We start from the raw sequence: 18339 nt of genomic DNA, 5'->3' as shown, positions 1-18339 counted from the left end.
AAAAAAAAAAAAAAGATTAAAAAAAGAAAGAAAGAAAGTCAGGTTCTATATCTGGAATTAAGCCACTTTTTTCCCTGGTGAGAGAAGGGAGAATCTCCCAGCATCCTGAAACCACACAACTTAATCTACCTTCTTGTAAATGGGTTCCCACTGGAACCGTTAAGGACCAGCTTGTCATTTTTTTCTTGGGTCCTTGCCAGGCTCCTGCGGAACAGTGTCTCTCTGTGGAGTGTATCCAGTAACAGGCAGGAATCGCCAAGGAGGGCAAAGGGCTAGCTAGTTCTACTGGCCAGTGTAGCCACCCAAGCTCACCACTCACGTATCGCTCAGGAAGACACTGCCCCCTCGTGGTTCCTCTTATAACTGACTGAAAAACCGGCGGAGCAAAGCTGCCAATCAACACAATCAATAAATCAAAACGCGGACAAAGTTTCCGATCAACTGCAGTTTTGCTTCTGAACTTTTTCTACCGCTGTTCCAAAGACTCTTGGTTCATTTCCTCCCAGAAGGCACCTTGGTTCCTACAGAGAGCAGTGGTATTATGACAGCGACTTAAAACATTATTTTCCTTTAGAAACTTCCCCACGTCTCCAGATCCCCTCAAAGAAAACTTATGATCTAAAACCAAGTATCACTATGGATTTTCACTTCGCAACGCCTTTAAAAGCAAAAGAACGACGTTGTGCGTGTCCTGCTTTTTATAATTTGAACCAGGATTCAGCGACTATGTTGCCTTGGAGTTGTTTGGGGTATCTCGTCTCCACAACACCGCTTTGAATTGCCTAAAGGCAGGGCCCTTATCTTCAGCTCCCACCCGCTCCCGCTTCACCCCACCCCCAGCCGCACTCAAAGCGGGAAAGGGTCAAGAATGTGGAGTAGGGAGAAAGAGATAAACAGTTAAACCAAGCCATAAATGAGAAATCGTGATTGGTGCGGCATGCCAGACGAACTTCCTCAGAGAGACAGGCACCATCCTCTGAATCGTGGGTTTTAAATGTCTGTCCAAACTAGACAAAAGTCTAGGAGCTTACAGGATCTATTGTTGGAAAAGTTCTCTAGGACCAGGAAAATGGAAACTTCCTTAATAATAATGCTAGCTTCCGCCTATTGTAAACCACAATTGTGCAAGTATGGGTGTTAGGAACCTGAGGCTCGCCCCACCTATAATCTCTAAAACCCTGGGAGATTATATATATATATATATATATATACACACACATATATATGATTGTAATATATATGTGTGTGTGTGTGTATATATATATATATGTATATATAAAATCAGTGAAATGGGAGAATATGTATGTGTGTATATATGTATGAATATTTATTCATTTTATAGATGAGGAAGTGGAAGCTATGCGGTCATCCAGTGTTGGGTAATTGCTTTGATTCTCTAGAGATAAATGTCTTGACCTTTGAGGGGCAGTGAGGGATACTTAGCCAACAAGTACATATTGAGGGCCTACTAAGCTTCGGGACTACGCTCCAGGTAGCCTACTTAAGTTATGGCAGAGATAAACAGGACGCAGTCCTGTATTCCAGGAAGGGGCTCCCCGTAGAGTGATGTAAACAGACCCGATTCCAGAACAGTTTGGTGCCGGCTGTGCGAGTCTGAACAGGGGCGGCCGGAAGCCTAGAGAGCGATAGCGGCCGAGGTCGGGGGGAGGCTGGGAGGTTTCGCTGGACTCCGGCACCCGCAGTGGGGTGGCAAGCGGTGTCCTGCGAAAGCTAGGCTCCGTGGTGGGCTGTCCCGCGTGCACGTCGCCTTTCAGCCAGGGAAGAACCGAGTTTCGGCGGGTACTGCCACCGAGGGTGGGTTTGGGTGCACACCCGTCGTGAAAAGCAAGCAAACAAAAGTAGCGCGCTCCAGTCCATGCGCCCCTCACCCCCACCCCGAAAGGCTGGTCCCCGGCTCTGAGTCCCCTCTCCAAGCCCACCGCCGCTGGCCTGCCCGGATGCCTAGGTTCACGGGGTTGGAGACAGAAGGCGCGGTCCCGACCTTCCGCCCCCGGTCCCCGCGGCCTCGTGACCCCGGTGCCGACCCCCCCCCCCCGCAAGCCCAACCCAGCCCAGCCCAGCCCAGCCCAGCCCAGCCCAGCCCTGGGTTCGACCGCTCCGCCCCACGCCCCTCCTCTCGCGGGGGGCTTCTCCGTCCCGAGCCGCGTCCCTCTGGGCTGCGTCCGGCTGCGCACGTCCAGGGAGGGCGGAGGGAGGAGGGGAGGGGAGGAAGGGGAGGGGAGGAGGGAGGAAGGCGAGAGAAAGCGCGCTGCGTGCGGCCCCGCTGCCCAGAGCCTGCCAGCAGCGCGTCCTCGGCGGCTCCCGTCCCAACCGCGCCCGCTGCCTCGCCTCCTCCGTCTCGGCCGCGTCCCGACTCCGGGGCTCGCCCGGCCTCTCGGAGGTCCCCGCCCGCCGGTCCGCCTGTCCGCCCGGGCTCTCCGCTGCGCCGCCCGGCTCCAGCCCCGCAGCCCGCCCCGGGGGAAGGTAGCAGCGGGCGAGCGCGCCCTCGCCCTTGCCTCCAGCCCCGCGCCCCAGCCCCGCGCGGCGACGAAGGACCGGGAAGATGAACGGCGGCGGCAAAGCCGAGAAGGAGAACACCCCGAGCGAGGCCAACCTTCAGGAGGAGGAGGTACTGAGGGGGACTGGCTGGGGGGGCGCGGGGCGCGGGGCGCACGGGCCGGGGGTGGGGGGAGTAGCACGGGACGCGGGCGTCCCGAGGGCGCGGGGCTGGGTCCACGCGCGTCCGCCTGCCTCTGGTTATTGCATAAAGTTTTGAGGACTTTCCCGAGACTTTTGTAAGTAGAATGCTCAGCTTTGTCTACCCGGGATGTTGAAAGCGGAATCGAGAGCTGACTCCCGGGTGACCTCAGATGATTGGGACCAGGGAGGGTCAGGACTTGGGTTCTTGCGTCTTGCAGCTGGAAATTGGAGGGAGGGAGGTATGGCGAAGGGAGAAACTCTGGGAAAGTTCTCAGTAAAAGATACTTCCGACCCCAGCTCCCCTCCCTCCCTCGCTTCCTCCCTCCCTTTCGGTGTTAAAAGTTCTGGGTGAAATATCTTCTTAGCTGAGACATTTTGGATTAATAGATAACTCATAGGACGCATTCTTCTCCGATGAGTCGGAGACCCCCGCCGAACCTGGGAGAGGTCGAATGTGGGGGTGGGGGCGTAGAATAACAAGGGCTAAAAGCTTTGGGTTCCCCAAAGCAAAGGTGCGTGGAGGGTGTTTTTAAAGGGGGAAAAATCACAACTTTATGTGGCACACTCGGAATGATGATTACAAACAATTTGCGGCTGTGGTGCGTTTCTTACTGAAAACACCGGTGGTGGACGGGGGTGTACCTGGGGCTCGTGAATTTTGTCAGTTTTGTGATATCCTGTTTCGCCTTCACACCTGCAAATGTGTTATCTGTAATACAAGCAATTATATTTACCTTTTTAAAGGTCTCCCAGAATTGAGTGTGCAGTAGCAGAAACTGCCCATCCCACTATAACGTAAAAAAGTGTTCTTACAGGTAATTTACATCCTAATAAAGGGGACGAACACAACCGGAACTGACTCTAAAGCTGTTAGCATGGTGAGAGTATTGGGACGCTTGTGCAAACTTAAATACAGAGAGTGAAACCAAACATTCGAGAAGAGTATCCATCTACCCAACTCAGACAGACCTGCGTGAACTATCCACTGGTAAAGTGGGAACTGTTTAAATGGGGAAGACAGGAGAGATCGAAACGTATGCAAATCAGTGCAAAAAATATTAGCTCACTTGTGACTTGGTGCCTCTTAAATGAATGGAAGAGCTGAAAAACTGCCTCTTCACCTGAAGAAATTAGCTATTTTATCATCAGATACTGCTTTGGAAAGTTTTGTGTATGCTGTTTTATAAGAAAGCCAGGGGCCGTCTGCAAGTTCTGGCTGTTTTTCAGTTTATTTCCTGACCAGTTAAACTTACAAAAAAATAAAAAGTAAAAAAGATGGCCCCTTTGCTCTTTAGATTGCTGGTGTTTCACGTGTTTTAATTAACACAGGGTAACTCATTCATGATCAGCAGTGCCTTTAGCTCTGCTAAGAGAGATTCTGGGAAGCCAACCTTATTTCCTTCATCTGGTTCAGGAAAGTCGAAACTGGGAAAAAGCTCGTAACAACAACAGAAATTCAAAATGATTTTGGAAGCTAACAGAACCTCATAGCTTTTTGTTTGGTTGGTTGCTTTTGTTTGTTTTCAAGGTTTTAATACAATAGATTTGTCTCTAAGTCCCATACCCATTTGATTTAAAATTATGGCAAGTCAGATTTTTTGCTTGGTCCATCTTAGCCGAAAGTGCTTGCCGAACTAAGGCTCCCTACTCCTGGTGATCTCATCTAGTAAGTAAAGGCCGGGTTGGTGCAATCATCTGACTTATTTGCCTTGTTACCCTGTGTCCCCAGTCAGGTAGGAACAGCACGTGATTCTGGTAAGTGTTAACTCTTTCCTAGTGAAACTGGCGTTATTTGAGAAATAAGACCTAGCAGGAAGGTTTCAGAGCTTGGGTTATGAACTGGTGGGAGTGTGTAGAATACAGACACTGTCAAGAGTGAGTGTTAATTCCTTGACTTTTTTTTTTTTTCTCCAGTGAACCCTGGACCATTAGGCATGCCAGGCAAACACTCTCTGGCTACTTTGTACATTTTGTTTATAAGTAGGGTCTCCCAGGTCACACAGTCAGGCTTTGAAATTGTTTTCCTGCCTAAGAGTACTGGGATTAAAGGCATTTGTTACCACACCTGACTAGCTAGCATCATAGAAACAAAATTGGTCTGAGTGATCCAGGTCATTTTTATCATAATTCTCTGCTCTCTGTGTATACTTGGTTTTTGAAAAATTCCTACCCCCCCTTTTTTCCATAACCCTGAAAGCCACAAGTAAAATAAATAGAGTATTTGGTGAGTCCCATTAATGTGCTTGTCATTATACAAAACCAAAACACTGGACCCATTCCCTGCCCACCCAGTGGATCAGCAATGTGTTCTGACACATTGAAGAGCCTTGGAGTGGACTCTGGAAAACAGAACACACACACCCCATGTATACGTACATGAAGACAAGAAGAAAATATGCAGCCGGGTGATGGTGGCACACGCCTGCAGAGTGATTTCCAGGACAGCCAGGGCTATACAGCGAAACCCTGTCTCAAAAAAAAAAAGGAAGAAAAAGAAGAAAATATGCTTGTAGTTGCTGGTGGCCACTGAATTGAGTTAGAAAAGTGAGTCCAACCGTCAGTAAGAGAACAATTCATTTCCTAGGTCACCATGGGTTTAGACTTTTTTTTTTTTTAGATCCTCCATTGGAGAATGCAAGACTTTCTTTTTCCTTTCTACGTTTGAAACCAGCTCCTCTTATCACCCAGCATGTTTTAACCCTACGCCTGTAGTGGCTTACTTTGCAATAATGACGCTGAGCTGCTCACACGGATACAGTTGTGCAGAATTAAAAAAAATCTAGGACTTAGGAAAATTTCTACATCAGTCTGTAGTTGAAAGGTTTTGGAGAGTGTGCAGCTTTGTATAGCTCTTCAAACAGAGGAGAGTAATTTTAGGATTTTGCAGCTGTGTAAGAGATAGAACATCTGGCTTTCTAGTGTGTTCTGTGTGTATGCTCTTTTGCAAGTTTTTCTGCAAAGACAACCAGTTGCCATCTTACGGGGACCTGAGAGTTGCCAGGGTTTTGTTTGTATGTGCAGGGTATTGCATTGTTCTTACATTATTTTTGCAATTAAGAAAGCAAGAAAGATCCTTCCCATAAGCAGCTTGTAAACGCTGACACCATTGCATACACTAGCAAGATTTTGCTGAAAGGACCCAAATATAGCTGTCTCTTGTGAGANGATGCCNGGGCCTAGCANACACAGGAGTGGATGTTCACAGTCAGCTATTGGATGTATCACAGGGCTCCCAATGGAGAAGCTAGAGAAAGTACCCAAGGAGCTAAAGGGATCTGCAACCCTATTGTCGGAACAACATGATGTACTAACCAGAACTCCGGAGCCCTTGTCTCTAGCTGCATATGTATCGAAAGATGGCCTAGTCGGCCATCATTGGAAAGAGAGGCCCATTGGACTTGCAAACTTTATATGCCCCAATATAGAGGAATGCCAGGGCCAAAAGAATGGGAATGGGTGGGTAGGGAAGTGCTGCTTGTGGACGTTGTACATCGTGGTGCGGAGCCTAGTGCGCACCACGATGTACAACGTGCAAGAAAGTAATTCTGGCAGGAAGATTGAAAGTTTAGAAGCAAGTCTTCACACATGGGAAGGCTCTGCTTTAGAACCAAAGTTCTTGGTTGGGTGTGGTGTGATGCCTTCATTTTGTAAGGCAGAGCCAGGGGGATCTCTTGAGTCTGAGGCCAGTCTGGTCTACATAGCAAGTTCTATCCCAGACAGGGCTACAAAGTGAAATACTGTCTCAAAAGGTTTTTTTTTGTTTGTTTGTTTGTTTTTTTATGTTCTTACAATGTGTCTTATATGACCTATTGGTGAGTGTTTTGGGGGGCGGGAATGAGATAAATTTGTCATTTGGTTGTATTTTTAGATTCATTCATGCCACTCATGTCATTTTTAGGTGGCTTACCTTCTGTTGAAGCAGTTTAAAATACATCTCAGTTCTGGGGAAGCAGTATAAGGTCTAACTAAGAGAAGCAAGAGTTGGCAATGTAGCAACGGTGGTTGAGATGTTTGGCAGAAATGGCATCAAGTCAGATCTTACGAGGGTCATGCATACAATTTTACTTTAGGTCTTTCAGAGTGTTGGGTATTTTGCCAAAGCATTGGGGTTGTAGGTTTTTTTTTTTAAATATTTATTTTATTTTATGTATTTTAGAACACTGTAGCAGTACAGATGGTTGTGAGCCTTAATGTGGTTGCTGGGAATTGAATTTAGGACCTCTGCTCCCTCAACCCCGTTCTCTTTGGTAAATAAGTACACTGTAGTTGTCTTCAGACACACCAGAAGAAGGTGTCAGATCTCATTATGGATGGTTGTGAGCCACCGTGTGCTTGCTGGGATTTGAACTCAGGACCTTGGGAAGAGCAGTCAGTGCTCTTAACCGCTGATGTCAGTGATGTGGTAACCTCAGGTTTTCCTTGAGCATGAGGGTTACTTGACATGGCTTCTGGAAGGATCCGGGGTAGTTTGGTACAATTTGACCTATTGTTGCAAACCAAATCTAATACAGAAAACATGTTTCAGTCATGAAATAGGACTCCCTAACAGTGATTTGGATGGAAATGTGACCTCATGTGGGGACAGTGGCCCAACAGCACTGCCAATGTGGCGTGCATTTTAGGCTGCTTTGCCAAAAGTGGTTTTCCAGTTTCTCTGATCAGCTGGTGAGCCCTGCTAGTGCTTACTCTCTTCTTTTGCCGATGCTCTGACTCCATCCTTTGGTTGAGGTAGTGGCTTCTTTGGAGACATTGTCTCAGACTGTTTGTGTAGGATCCTGTTTTCTGCTGCACTTAGCTTTAGTGCTGGGGTGGTAAACTGGGAACCTGGTAACACTGATGGAAATTAGGGCCCTGGCTCTGAGGGGCTTTGGCAGGAGGCATCAAAATACATCGTGGCTCTTTGAGTTGGTGCCTGCATTGTTAAGAATTTACTCTGAGGAAATAGGGTGTAGTAAGGATCTCTTTCTGGGGTGATTATTGCAGAGTTATGATTGTGAAAATGAACAGAAACTGTTTAACAAAGGGGAATTTGCTAAATAAATTATTATGTAACTTCATAGGGAATGTTATGCAGCCCTTAGTATGTTCTGTTCATATTTGTTGCATACTGCTTTTACACGTGTAGTGTGTATGTATGTATATATATATATATAACTATCTTCTATATATATTGTATATAGTATTTTATATATACATATGTATATATATGATAAATATATATAAATAGACTATCTGGAAGCTAAAAATTTGAAGGCAGGGCACTGCGTCCTGGAAAATTTTACGGAAGAGCAAGCAGGCTCTGGATGTCCTGAGGTCTGTGTTTTTATTGAGCAAAGAGGAATTTTCAAGTTTTAATAGTTTCCTTTTTTTTTTTTTTTTTTTTTCGTGATCCCTATTTCTTCACATACTGTATCAGAGTTCCCTGAAGAAACATGACTGATAGAATTATATATTAAAAGGGGATTTACTAGCGTGGCTTGCACCATATGGTCTGGGTGATACAACAGTGCCTGTTGGTCACACTGGAGAGGCTGAAAATCTGNCTTTGTAGACCAGGCTGGCCTCGAACTCAGAAATCCGCCTGCCTCTGCCTCCCAAGTGCTGGGATTAAAGGCGTGCGCCACCACCGCCCGGCAATAGTTTCCTTTTTTTATTTTTTGATATCATAATGCAGCCACCTCATTCCATCTTCCCTTTCCTCCCTTCAAAACAGTTCTTTCAGTTGTACATGAAACCCAATATAAAGAAAACGTATATAATTGGTGAGTCACATACAGACCATGGTGAATTTTCTCCTGCATTTCCATAATGGTGGGCTGAACACGTGGCGTGATCGATGCCTTGAGGATTGTTCATTTCCTTCGTGAGCCCTGGAGGGGATCACTGTCAGGTTGGTTGTATCTGGCTTGGCGGGACTCGGGCCTTTGTCATGAGCTTGAGCTCCTTGGTTTGTCACAAATCATTGTAGTGATCTTCAGTTGCTGGCCACGTTCTAATATCCTTTCTCAATCCAACTGATGCCATACGCTGGGTCCTGTGATACCCCAACCCCAATCCTTCCACACAGATCTGATCTGCACAGAACAAAGCCCACACATGACAGTGGGGATTGTACAGTCTGCCCCTGTGTTCTGCAGACTTCCTCCTGCTTTCTTCCCCTGTTCTGGCCCAGGCTGAGCAGGATTCAGGTTGTAACCTCGGTTTCTGTGCCCATCACTCACTTCCACAGAGATGTCATTTTCCTAAGAAGTTGTCATCTCTGCTTAGCTCCTAGGTCGGCATTGCCTCTGTTGTACAGTTCCACAGAGGAGGTGTGTGCCACCTATCAATACTTTTTCTTTATAATATTATCTATTTATTATTAGTTATATGAGGACACTGCAGCCCTCTTCAGACACACACTAGAAGAGGGCATCAGATCCCATTACAGATGGTTGTGAGCCACCATGTGGTTGCTGGGAATTGAACTCAGGACCTTTCAGAAGAGCAGTCGGAGCTCTTCACTGCTGAGCCACCTATCCAGCCCCCAACAATACCCTTAATAGTCACACTTCCATACGCCAATCCCATTGCCCTACACACACATGCACACATCCTTATAGGTGTAGAATTTGGAAATATGCAAGGCCAGCTACCTACCTGCTTAATACTGACAGTCCTTTTCCTATTAGAGATTTCAAAAGGTTGTGAGCCCACATTATTAGCAAATGCTTTCTCACCTGTAGTTCTTGAAGGATCCATCAAGGTGAGTCCATCAGATAAACATGATCATCCATCCCATAGAGCTACTGGGTTCTGACCAATAGAATTTGGGTTCTCGTGGGTAACTCCTTTTTGACTTTCTGGTCAGGGGCTGCTAGAAGCCTTAGCTAGGTGGAAGAGTAGAGAGGCCTCCCACCCTCCCAACGAGCCTGTTCTGTGTGACAGGCACTTTGGAATGTTTGCGTTCAGTTTCCTTTGGCACCTTAGTGTCTGGTCTGCCTGGGGAAGTGGAAAGGGCCTTGCCAGTGTTCCTCTTGAACAGTGCTTGCTTCGGGCAAAGAAAAAAACCTTAGGGAGGAGTGAGGAGAATGAACCTCAGTCGCTGGGGCAAGAATGGATGCATAGTTCAGTGGGTGGGAAGCCCAGGGAGGACCAGCCTTTAAATTGAAGGCCCCTGTTGATGAAGACTGGGCCAGACCCCGATGAAGATGAGCTTCTATGAGGGATGACTTGGCTTAACTTTGCCCGCTGCTCACATCTCTATCTTTAACGTGCACCAGGAAAATATTTTAAACAACCTGAATGCAGTGCATGCGTGTGGGTGTGGGTGTTTATGTGTGCACACGTGTCTGAGGAGGCGAGGGGTGCTCCTTTGTTGTTGTCAGGTTTGTTTGTTTGTTTTTTCAAGACAGGGTTTCTCTGTATAGCCCTGACTGTCCTGGAACTCTGTAGACCAGGCTGGCCTCGAACTCAAGAGATCTGCCTGCCTCTGCCTCCCTAATGCTGCCACTGAAAATGTGCGTTGCCTGCCTGGCTGGCACAGCTGCTCAGTTTCACGGAGGGGCAGTCATGCACAGGCTAACAGGTTTAATAAGGCATGCCATGAAGGTTGAGGTGGCTTGAACCAGAAGCAAGCCTATTCTTAAGGTGGTGGCGCTTCGCCAAAGAGTCTGATCTGGATTTGCTGCGGGAAGATGGCAGGCAGGGAGCCTGTGTGGATCCTGTTTGAGGAGCAGCAAGCAAAAGCCGAAAGAAAAGAGGAGGGTGTTTAGGGGGTGACCAGCTGGTGATGAACGAGGCAGTTGCTTTCTGAGCTAGGAAGTGGGGGCCTCTGTCCTCCACAGCATCCTGTTCCAGTGGGACAGGACACACAGTGCAGCCAGCTACAGAAGAATCAGTGAGGCCCCGGGCTGCAGGAAAGGGCTGAAGTGTGCGATACAAGGATCCTCCTTTGGAGGACCAGATTTGTCGAAGTACAGATGAAGCCAGGCAGCAAGGAGTTCTGGGTTCGGGGTGCACAGGATAGGCCAGATGTTGAAAGAAGGTTTTTTTGTTTTTTTTGTTTTGTTTTTTTTTTTTTTTTTGAATAGTTTGCATATGTAGCTGCTGGTAATTGAAAATGTGGGTCATGTGGGCGAGTGTCCAGAAAATGGAGTTCCCATCCTTGGGAAACCTTGTGATGAAAAGCAAGCAAAGAGAAACGGCTTCTGGGGACAGGGGGAAAAATCGAGAGTTCTCAGGGAAAAAGACTAATTTTAATACATAAAGATGTATTACTTAGAAACTGCCTGGTTATGATAGTATCTGCTATCTTTATCGGGTGGCGGTCGGGGGGCAGGAGTCAGAAATATCTAGGTATATATAGTATTTCTAATGGGTTTTTTTTTCTCCTTTCACCAGAGTCCGAGGAGTTTGCCTTTTTCTTAAACTTGTCATCAGCTCCCAGACTTGCAGGGTTTTTTGTTGATGTTGAAGGCCAAGTTATCATAAAATATAGAGAAGCTTGAATTTTATTTTTATCAGAGATTAAAAATAAATAAAAAAAGACTGCCTAAGGCCGTATGCCCTATGGGTCAGGATTTTCACTTCTGACTTTTCTGTGGGTTTGCTGTCTTGTTTGGTGCCCGGCTAAGTCCCGGGAAGGAAAGGAAACAGTCACAACTTGTAGCTGCATTTCTTGCAAGGTCTAAACCCGCTGCAAGCCTTTCCGATCTGTGTTAATGAACAGCAAAGAGAAGGAAATGACAGGAACACACCAGGAAGAGAGGCCAGGATTTCGACCTGTAGTGCGGTATTGTTGCACCAATTTAAAAGCCTAGTTTAATCCTGTCAGCATTTGGGATTTCACAAAGGTAGGAGAAACCTGAGCGTCTCAGAATTAGCCGGGTACCACAAGTCTTCACCTTCAGTTAGTCCCTTACTTTACAGGAGTGATGCTAATGACTAGAGGCCATCTGATTGCCGAGACTCCTTTATGTCACCATGTAGATATGCTGGTCGCTGGCCAGTGCAATCCCAGGGGAGAGCCTACACAGGATTTTCTTCTGGACGCCTCAGGATCACATTTTGTGAAAATTCCTCTTTGTCACCTCTAGGCTGCCTACTAGAGGCCGCCGGGGACCAGGGGACAAGCTCCAAAAGTGTGATCTTATTACTGAAGTAGCCCAGTTCTCCCTTTGTGCTCAGAGGTGTAATTACCTTACCCAGTATGTGTGATTTGCAAGACTTAGGAGGCCTGAGGTTCCAAAAGGCCTCCCTCTGTTTTTGAATGTAGTGTCCTTCCAGAATGCTCCTAGAAGCTAGTGTGCTGGGAGAGGGAGCAAGGACCCTCCCCCCCTTACCTGCCTTTAGATGGTGGGTCATTAGGGACTAGTCTTGGTTTTCAGTTAGCCCTCTCCTTTATTTGTGCTTTTCCTGTAATGACTGGCGGGAGTCGTGCTCATAGGGGTAGGGGCTTCTTTTTCAATGTTAATATAAAGAAGTGGAGGGGCTGGAGAGATGACTCAGCGGTTAAGAGCACCGACTGCTCTTCCAAAGGTCCTGAGTTCAAATCCCAGCAAACACATGGTGGCTCTCAACCATCTGTAAGATCCGATGCCCTCTTCTGGAGTGTCTGAAGACAGCAACAGTGTACTCATATATATAAAATAAATAAGTAAATCTTTAAAAAAAAAAAAAAAGAAAAAAGAAAAAAAGAAGTGGAGATAGTCAGGCAGTGGTCACACAAGCCTTAGAATCCACCAAGTCTTAAGAATCCAGAGGAAAGTGGATCTCTCTGAGTTCAAGGCTAGTCTGATCTACAGAGCAAGTTCTAGGATAAGCCAGGGTTATGTAGTTTTTAAATAAACCTCTGAAATTAAAAAAAAAAGGACTTGTGGTTTGCCATGATAGTTGGTTTGTTAACATTTATGTACCTAGTCCAAAGTGGATATTAATTCACTGTGTCCCACCCCCTCCTTTAAGATGTTAGGGGTCTAAATGGACTAGGATGGCATTTAATTCACGATGTAGCCAAGGCTGTCCTTGACATACTACCCCCCCCCCCCCCGTGAGATGACAACTGGATTTTGTGAGTGTTTGCGTGTGTGCGTGTGCATGGATGTGTGCGTGCGCTGGAAGCATGCCGATTTCCCATCCCATCCCCACTTGCCTGACATTCAATGTTACTCTTTAGCAAAGGGTTAAGAAAACGAGGGATGCTGAGAAGTTCATTGGTTTTGAGGTTTTACAGATGGGTACATGAGGTTTGTGAGGCTGGTTCCCAGATCTTCCCATGCTTTAGTAGCCTGGTCCTTACAGGGTCCCATTTACCATATTTGTTCCTGCCTCAGGAGCTCTGTGTCAGCTATTCTGTTTATTACAGATTAGTCCTGACATTGTCATTCCCCTTAGCCTAAGTGCTATACTGCCTGTGTGCCTGTTGCATTTGTTGGCTCTGTGCCTTTAGGGACTCTGGTAGCAGGAACTTCCTGTGTTGTTATTATTTTTTTTAAGATTTACTATGTATACAGATATATACTTGCACAGCAGAAGGAGGGCATCAGATTCCATTATAGTGAGCTTCCATGTGGTTGCTGGGAATTGAACTCAGGACCCCTAGAAAAAGTAGCCAGTGCTCTTAATCTCTGAGCCATCTCTCCAGGCCCAATATTTCTTAAAACAGAACAAAACACAACAACAAAAACCCAGAGCCTAGAACAACTCCAGAACCGCCCAGTACATTGTTGTTTGTGAAAAGCACACAGATCAGCCTTTCAAAGGCTGACATCTATAATGTGATAAAGTCTCTCATAAAACCTCAGCCACTTCTGGATTGTGTTTTATTTTTCCCTTAACTTTTCCTTCCCTCCCTTCTCCCTCCTTCCCTCCCCTCTCCCGAGGCGCAGTGTCTTTATTATATATGTAGCTCTGGCTATCCAGAAACTCTACGTTGAACAGGCTAACCTTGAACTCACAGAGATCCACTTGCCTCCGTCTCCGGAGTGCTAGGATTCAAGACTCGAGTACCAGTACCCGGTTCAGATTAAGTTTTGTTTCTGTCTTTGAGGTGAATAGATTTCTGATTCCCCTCTCTTCCTTAAATCACAGAAACCCACAGTATCATTTCACACCCTTTGAGTCAAATTTTGTTTGGATGGTAGAGGAGACAGATGGACAACTGATCTTCTGTGGGGGAAAGTACCCTTTTGCACACAAAAAGGACTTCTTCCCCTCTGTCCAGTTAAACCCAGCCACACTGAAACAGAAATGCAGGTGTGGCTGGAATAAATTAACTGTGGCCGTCTGAGGATTGGTTAATTTTGACAGGTGTGACTTGTGGCCTTGATAGGGTTAAATGTTTATATAACCGACGAGGAGTTGCCTTGGAATGAAGCTGACCACTTCTGAGCCTCTGGCCTGGTCTAGTCCCAAGCTGTGTTAGCTTCCTTGTTTTTTCTTCCTACAAAGAGATAGAAGTTCCGGGTCATTCCAGCTTTGGGTGGCTGGATTAGACTCTTAAGAACCTGGGTTTCATTGTGAAGGAATCCTTTGGAAGCTGCCCCAGGCCACGCCCACTTGTCTTTATAAACTTGGGAGTTATTTTTTGTTTTATTTTTGTCTCTCATCGTGAAGCAGAAGGGATAACATCACAGGACTAAAGAAACGTCCCTTATCATTTACTTACCGCCGTCGAACTGAAGTCATCTGTTAGTGAGCAGATAGATGGGGCAGGAAAATGCCGGCCTTCAGAAGGCTCCTCTTAGCTTGTACCTTCAAGTCCTAACCTGACCTGGGTCTGGCCTTCATCACCCATTGTTGGGTAATGTCACAATCTAAGGTTTTGTTTTTTTTTAAACAGAAGTCAGTTCTTGGCCAGCCTGTCACTACCCTTCAGTTTTATTATCTCATTTTCTGTGTCCCTGTGTGGGGCACATGACAAGTCTCTTAAGCTGCTTCGGGAAGCAGGCCTCCCTTTCTTAACTTAAAGGGAGTGACTGCAGGCGTTGGCCACTGCTGCTGAAGGAATTGTGATTCCTACCTCTCCACTCTTATTTCCCAGCCGTGACACAGAATGCCAAAACATGTCCCCAGTGGGCTATTTGGAGAGAACCCTTGTCAAGTCTTTTCACGATTGACCTCGTAGATTTTGTTTTATTTGTTAAATTATCTTAATTGGGGGAGGGGAAGTCGGGGCAGTCCTCGACTTTGGAGTTGTTGTTCGAGAAGAGTTTCTTACACCTGGTTTGCTTTTCCTGTAGTTTCAGTTTTTCTTTTTTCTTTACAGAGCAAGTCATTGGCTCTCCTAGGGAATCGGGTGCGACCCTGTGGGTGTGAGCTGACTGCAGGAAATGACCCTCTTGTAAACAAAGGGATTATTTAAGGCCCATCCTGAGTTTTTGTGCTTTGGAAGGGGTTATGCAGAAAGCCAGAGTTTGCAATCTGGGCTGTAGCTTTTTCTCTGTGAGGGGAGAGGGGTTGGGGGGAAGTCTGTCAGCTTGGCAAATACCCCCTAGAGGTTCCCAACCTTCTTAAGGCTGCAGCCCTTAATACCGAGTTCCTCCTGCTGTGGTGATCCGCCAACCCTAAGATCATTTCATTGCTACTTTGTAACTGTGATTTTTGTCACTGTTAGGAATCTGATAATGTAAATATCAGATATGCAACCCATAGGGGTCTCAATCCACAGGTTGAGGATGGCTGCTCTAGAGTCTGGTGCTAGGCCAAGCCAGGCAGCACCCACCGTTGAGAGCCCAAGAAATCTAAGCGTAGGGCCTGGCAGTCCTTTAGGAGGGCATGGTTTTCTACCCCAAGGGGGAAAGAAAGGTTTTACTCTGGCTTCAAACATTTGCTTAAGATGGGTGGCGCCCATCAGAATGTGGGGTATAAACAGAATGGGAATGCAGAGGAAAGATTTTGCTGGCTCGGGAGACACAGAACAGCAGTAAGGAGGCTGAGGCAGGAGGTTTGCAAGAGAGTGACACCTTGTCTGTGCATAAATAAAAGCGGACCTTTTTCTTCCTCTAGCCTGGCTGTCCCACAGTGGGAGGTCTTTAAGCCAACAACAAAACAGCTTTAATCATCGGATTTCAGATATTAGACGCACAATGAAGTGTCCACACCCAATGTTTGAATGTTACCCCCTCTTCAAACATTCAACAGTGGGGTTCTAAATTTATATTACTGACTAAGTAGTTAGGTCTTATCAGGATTTTTTTTTTTCCGTTACAAATTTTTGCTGACTTGCAGTAATAAACTTTCCAGTACATTTTTTCTTTCTTTTTTTTTTTGGTTTTTCGAGACAGGGTTTCTCTGTGTAGCCTTGGCTGTCCTGGAACTCACTTTGTAGACCAGGCTGGCCTCGAACCATCTTTTCTTTTTAAAAGATATATTTATTCATTTTTTGTATATGAGTACAGTGTAGCTGCCTTTATTTATACACACCAGAAAAGGGAATTGTATGAATTACAGATGGTTATGGGCTACCATGTGGTTGCTGGGAGTTGAACTCAGGACCTCTGGAAGAGCAGTCAGTGCTCTTAACCTGAGCCATCTCTCCAGCCCCTCCTCCTACATCTTTTTTAAGGAGTACAAATCTCATTTAATAACTAGAAACACACTCCCTCCCCCTCCAAAGTAGATTTGTGGTTTTCTGAGTTTTCAGTGAGAAGGACAAGTATCTTTGTGAAGCACATTTTTTTTAAGAGTTCTTTGTTTCTTTTTTAAGTGCTACACCCAGAAGGCTAGCTGATAAATCTTTTGTGCCCAGCCCCTGTGTGGGGGTGGAGGGATGTGGAGTATTTACACCCTGGCATCCAGCAGTGAACTTGACGCAGAGGTAAGGTTAAAGTAGCCATTCGATCCCCAGTTCTAAAGGGTTTTATTTGTATGCTAAATGCGCTGGGAACCTCTGTATTTTAGAGGTGAGACCCAGCTGTTAAAAGAACCCGAGCATTGGAAATTCAGCTTATAGGGGAAAATTATTCTTAATGAAAAAACCCGGTGTCTGAAATATTGATATATTTCTGTCGTTTTCTTATTGTTCCTTTGTTCCTTCCTTGAGATCCGGTTTCCCTGTGTCCTGCCCTGGAACTTGTTTTGTAGACCAGGCTGGCCTTGAATTCAGAGATCTGCCTTCTGGGTGCTGGGATCAAAGGCGGACTTCACGCTCATCTTTTCTGTTCCCTGTTTTTTTGGTTTATTTAGGTAATGTGTGAGGGATTGATTTAAAAAAGCAGGCGTTCATCCCAACAAACTGTAACCCCCGCGATAGGATTTCTCCCGCAACAAAATAGCCAACTCAAGCAGAATTAAAAGTACCTAAAGGGAGGGTTCCCGCTGATCTCCCAGCATGAGGTCAGAGAAGTTCCTGTCTGATTGGGAGACAGAAAAGGCCGGAGGCACTAGGAGATGGGGAGGGGGAGTGGTGAGTGGAGACCCGCCCAAATGTCCGGAGAGTCTCGAAGACCCTCGGGGGAGAGGAAGCCTATCCCTATATTGGAAAGTTCTGGGTAGAGGGCGGGGTATGGCCAGCCACGCCCTGGAACAGGTAGGGACTGAGGGATGCTGGGAGAACCCGGAAGCCCAATAAGCATCTCCTTGCTTGTCCCGGGGATGAAACCCAGCACCCAGGCCTTAGTACTTTTAAAAAACTGTTAGGTAGGGCACGTTGTAAGCGAGGACACAGAAAACCGTCAAACCAGACCACGGAGTAGAAAGAAAAGTTTGTTGCAAATAAACCTGCAAACTGGCAAGACTGGAGGGAGGGGCAAGGGAAGAGGAATATGAACAGAAACTCACCTTTAGGGTCATTTGCCCGTTAACAGTTTTTCAGTTTATTGGGCCTAAAGCAGCGCGACCATCACTGCCATTTTGGATTGCTCCATTGGACCTAAAAGGAGTCTGTTGACATTTGATCCTAGTCCTGCACCCACCCAGCTGATTGTGAGCCTTAAAAAGAAGTCAAGTTTTCAAAGGGAGGAAGAATTGAAGTGTTTACAACTTGGGGCTATGCAGTGAGCCTCTGATTTCTGCAGAGAAGTCAGTTTGTTCTTGTTTGGTTTTGGCGCGCTTGACCACTGGGCTCTCCGTCTATAATGTTTTAACCATTAATTGTCCCACCACCTCTTTGTTCTTGAAAATCCTGGCTTGTGGTAAAAAACTAGATTAGCTGGGAAGAAGAGCCCCAACAGGACCAGACTGGCTTGATTAATGGTTGACCTGGGAGGACCTGGACCACTGGGGACAGTGCCCTCCCAGCAGGTAGTCCTGGCTGGTATTAGAAATTGAGGCTGAAAAAGCAGGGGTTGGGGTTGGGGTGGGGTGGCGTCGGGTGGGGATGGGGGATGGGAGGCAAGTCAATAATCAGCCTGCCTCCAAGGTTCTACCTGAATTTCAGCCCCGAGGGACCGCCTTCCTTTCTGACTAAAGCTGTCTCTAACCCTTTGCTCCTCAGGTTGTTTTAGGTCTGGTGTTCTATTACAGACGGAGAAATCTGGCTAAGACAAAGGTTGCCTGTGCCTTTTGTAATACCATGGGTCACTGTTGGACAGAGCTGAGTCATCTGTTGACTTTGATGTGGAAAAAAAGAGCACTCTCTGCATAGACAGGGGAAGGCTGAGGAGGAGCACTCTCTGCATAGACAGGGGAAGGCTGAGGAGGAGCACTCTCTGCATAGAC

The 18339-nt window shown here is 46.5% G+C and overlaps 1 protein-coding gene across 6 annotated transcripts in view; it reads left to right on the top strand.

Moving 5' to 3' along the window:
- The first annotated feature begins 2213 nt into the window (after positions 1–2213).
- Rbpms (RNA binding protein, mRNA processing factor) overlaps positions 2214–18339 on the top strand; it is a 151396-nt gene continuing 135270 nt past the window's right edge. For 2 of the 6 annotated variants that reach the window (XM_021169582.2, XM_029480395.1), the window contains exon 1: positions 2221–2629. In XM_021169582.2, coding sequence (XP_021025241.1) covers positions 2564–2629 — 66 coding nt within the window. In that variant the 5' untranslated portion in view covers positions 2221–2563. Of the gene's footprint in view, positions 2630–18339 lie in introns of all 6 variants that reach the window. The other 4 variants (XM_029480393.1, XM_029480396.1, XM_021169581.2 and 1 more) reach the window with 4 other exon arrangements.

This window comes from Mus caroli, chromosome 8 (genome assembly GCF_900094665.2).
Source record: "Mus caroli chromosome 8, CAROLI_EIJ_v1.1, whole genome shotgun sequence".
NCBI classification, from domain to species: domain Eukaryota; kingdom Metazoa; phylum Chordata; class Mammalia; order Rodentia; family Muridae; genus Mus; species Mus caroli.
This window is presented reverse-complemented; position numbering and strand designations above follow the sequence as displayed.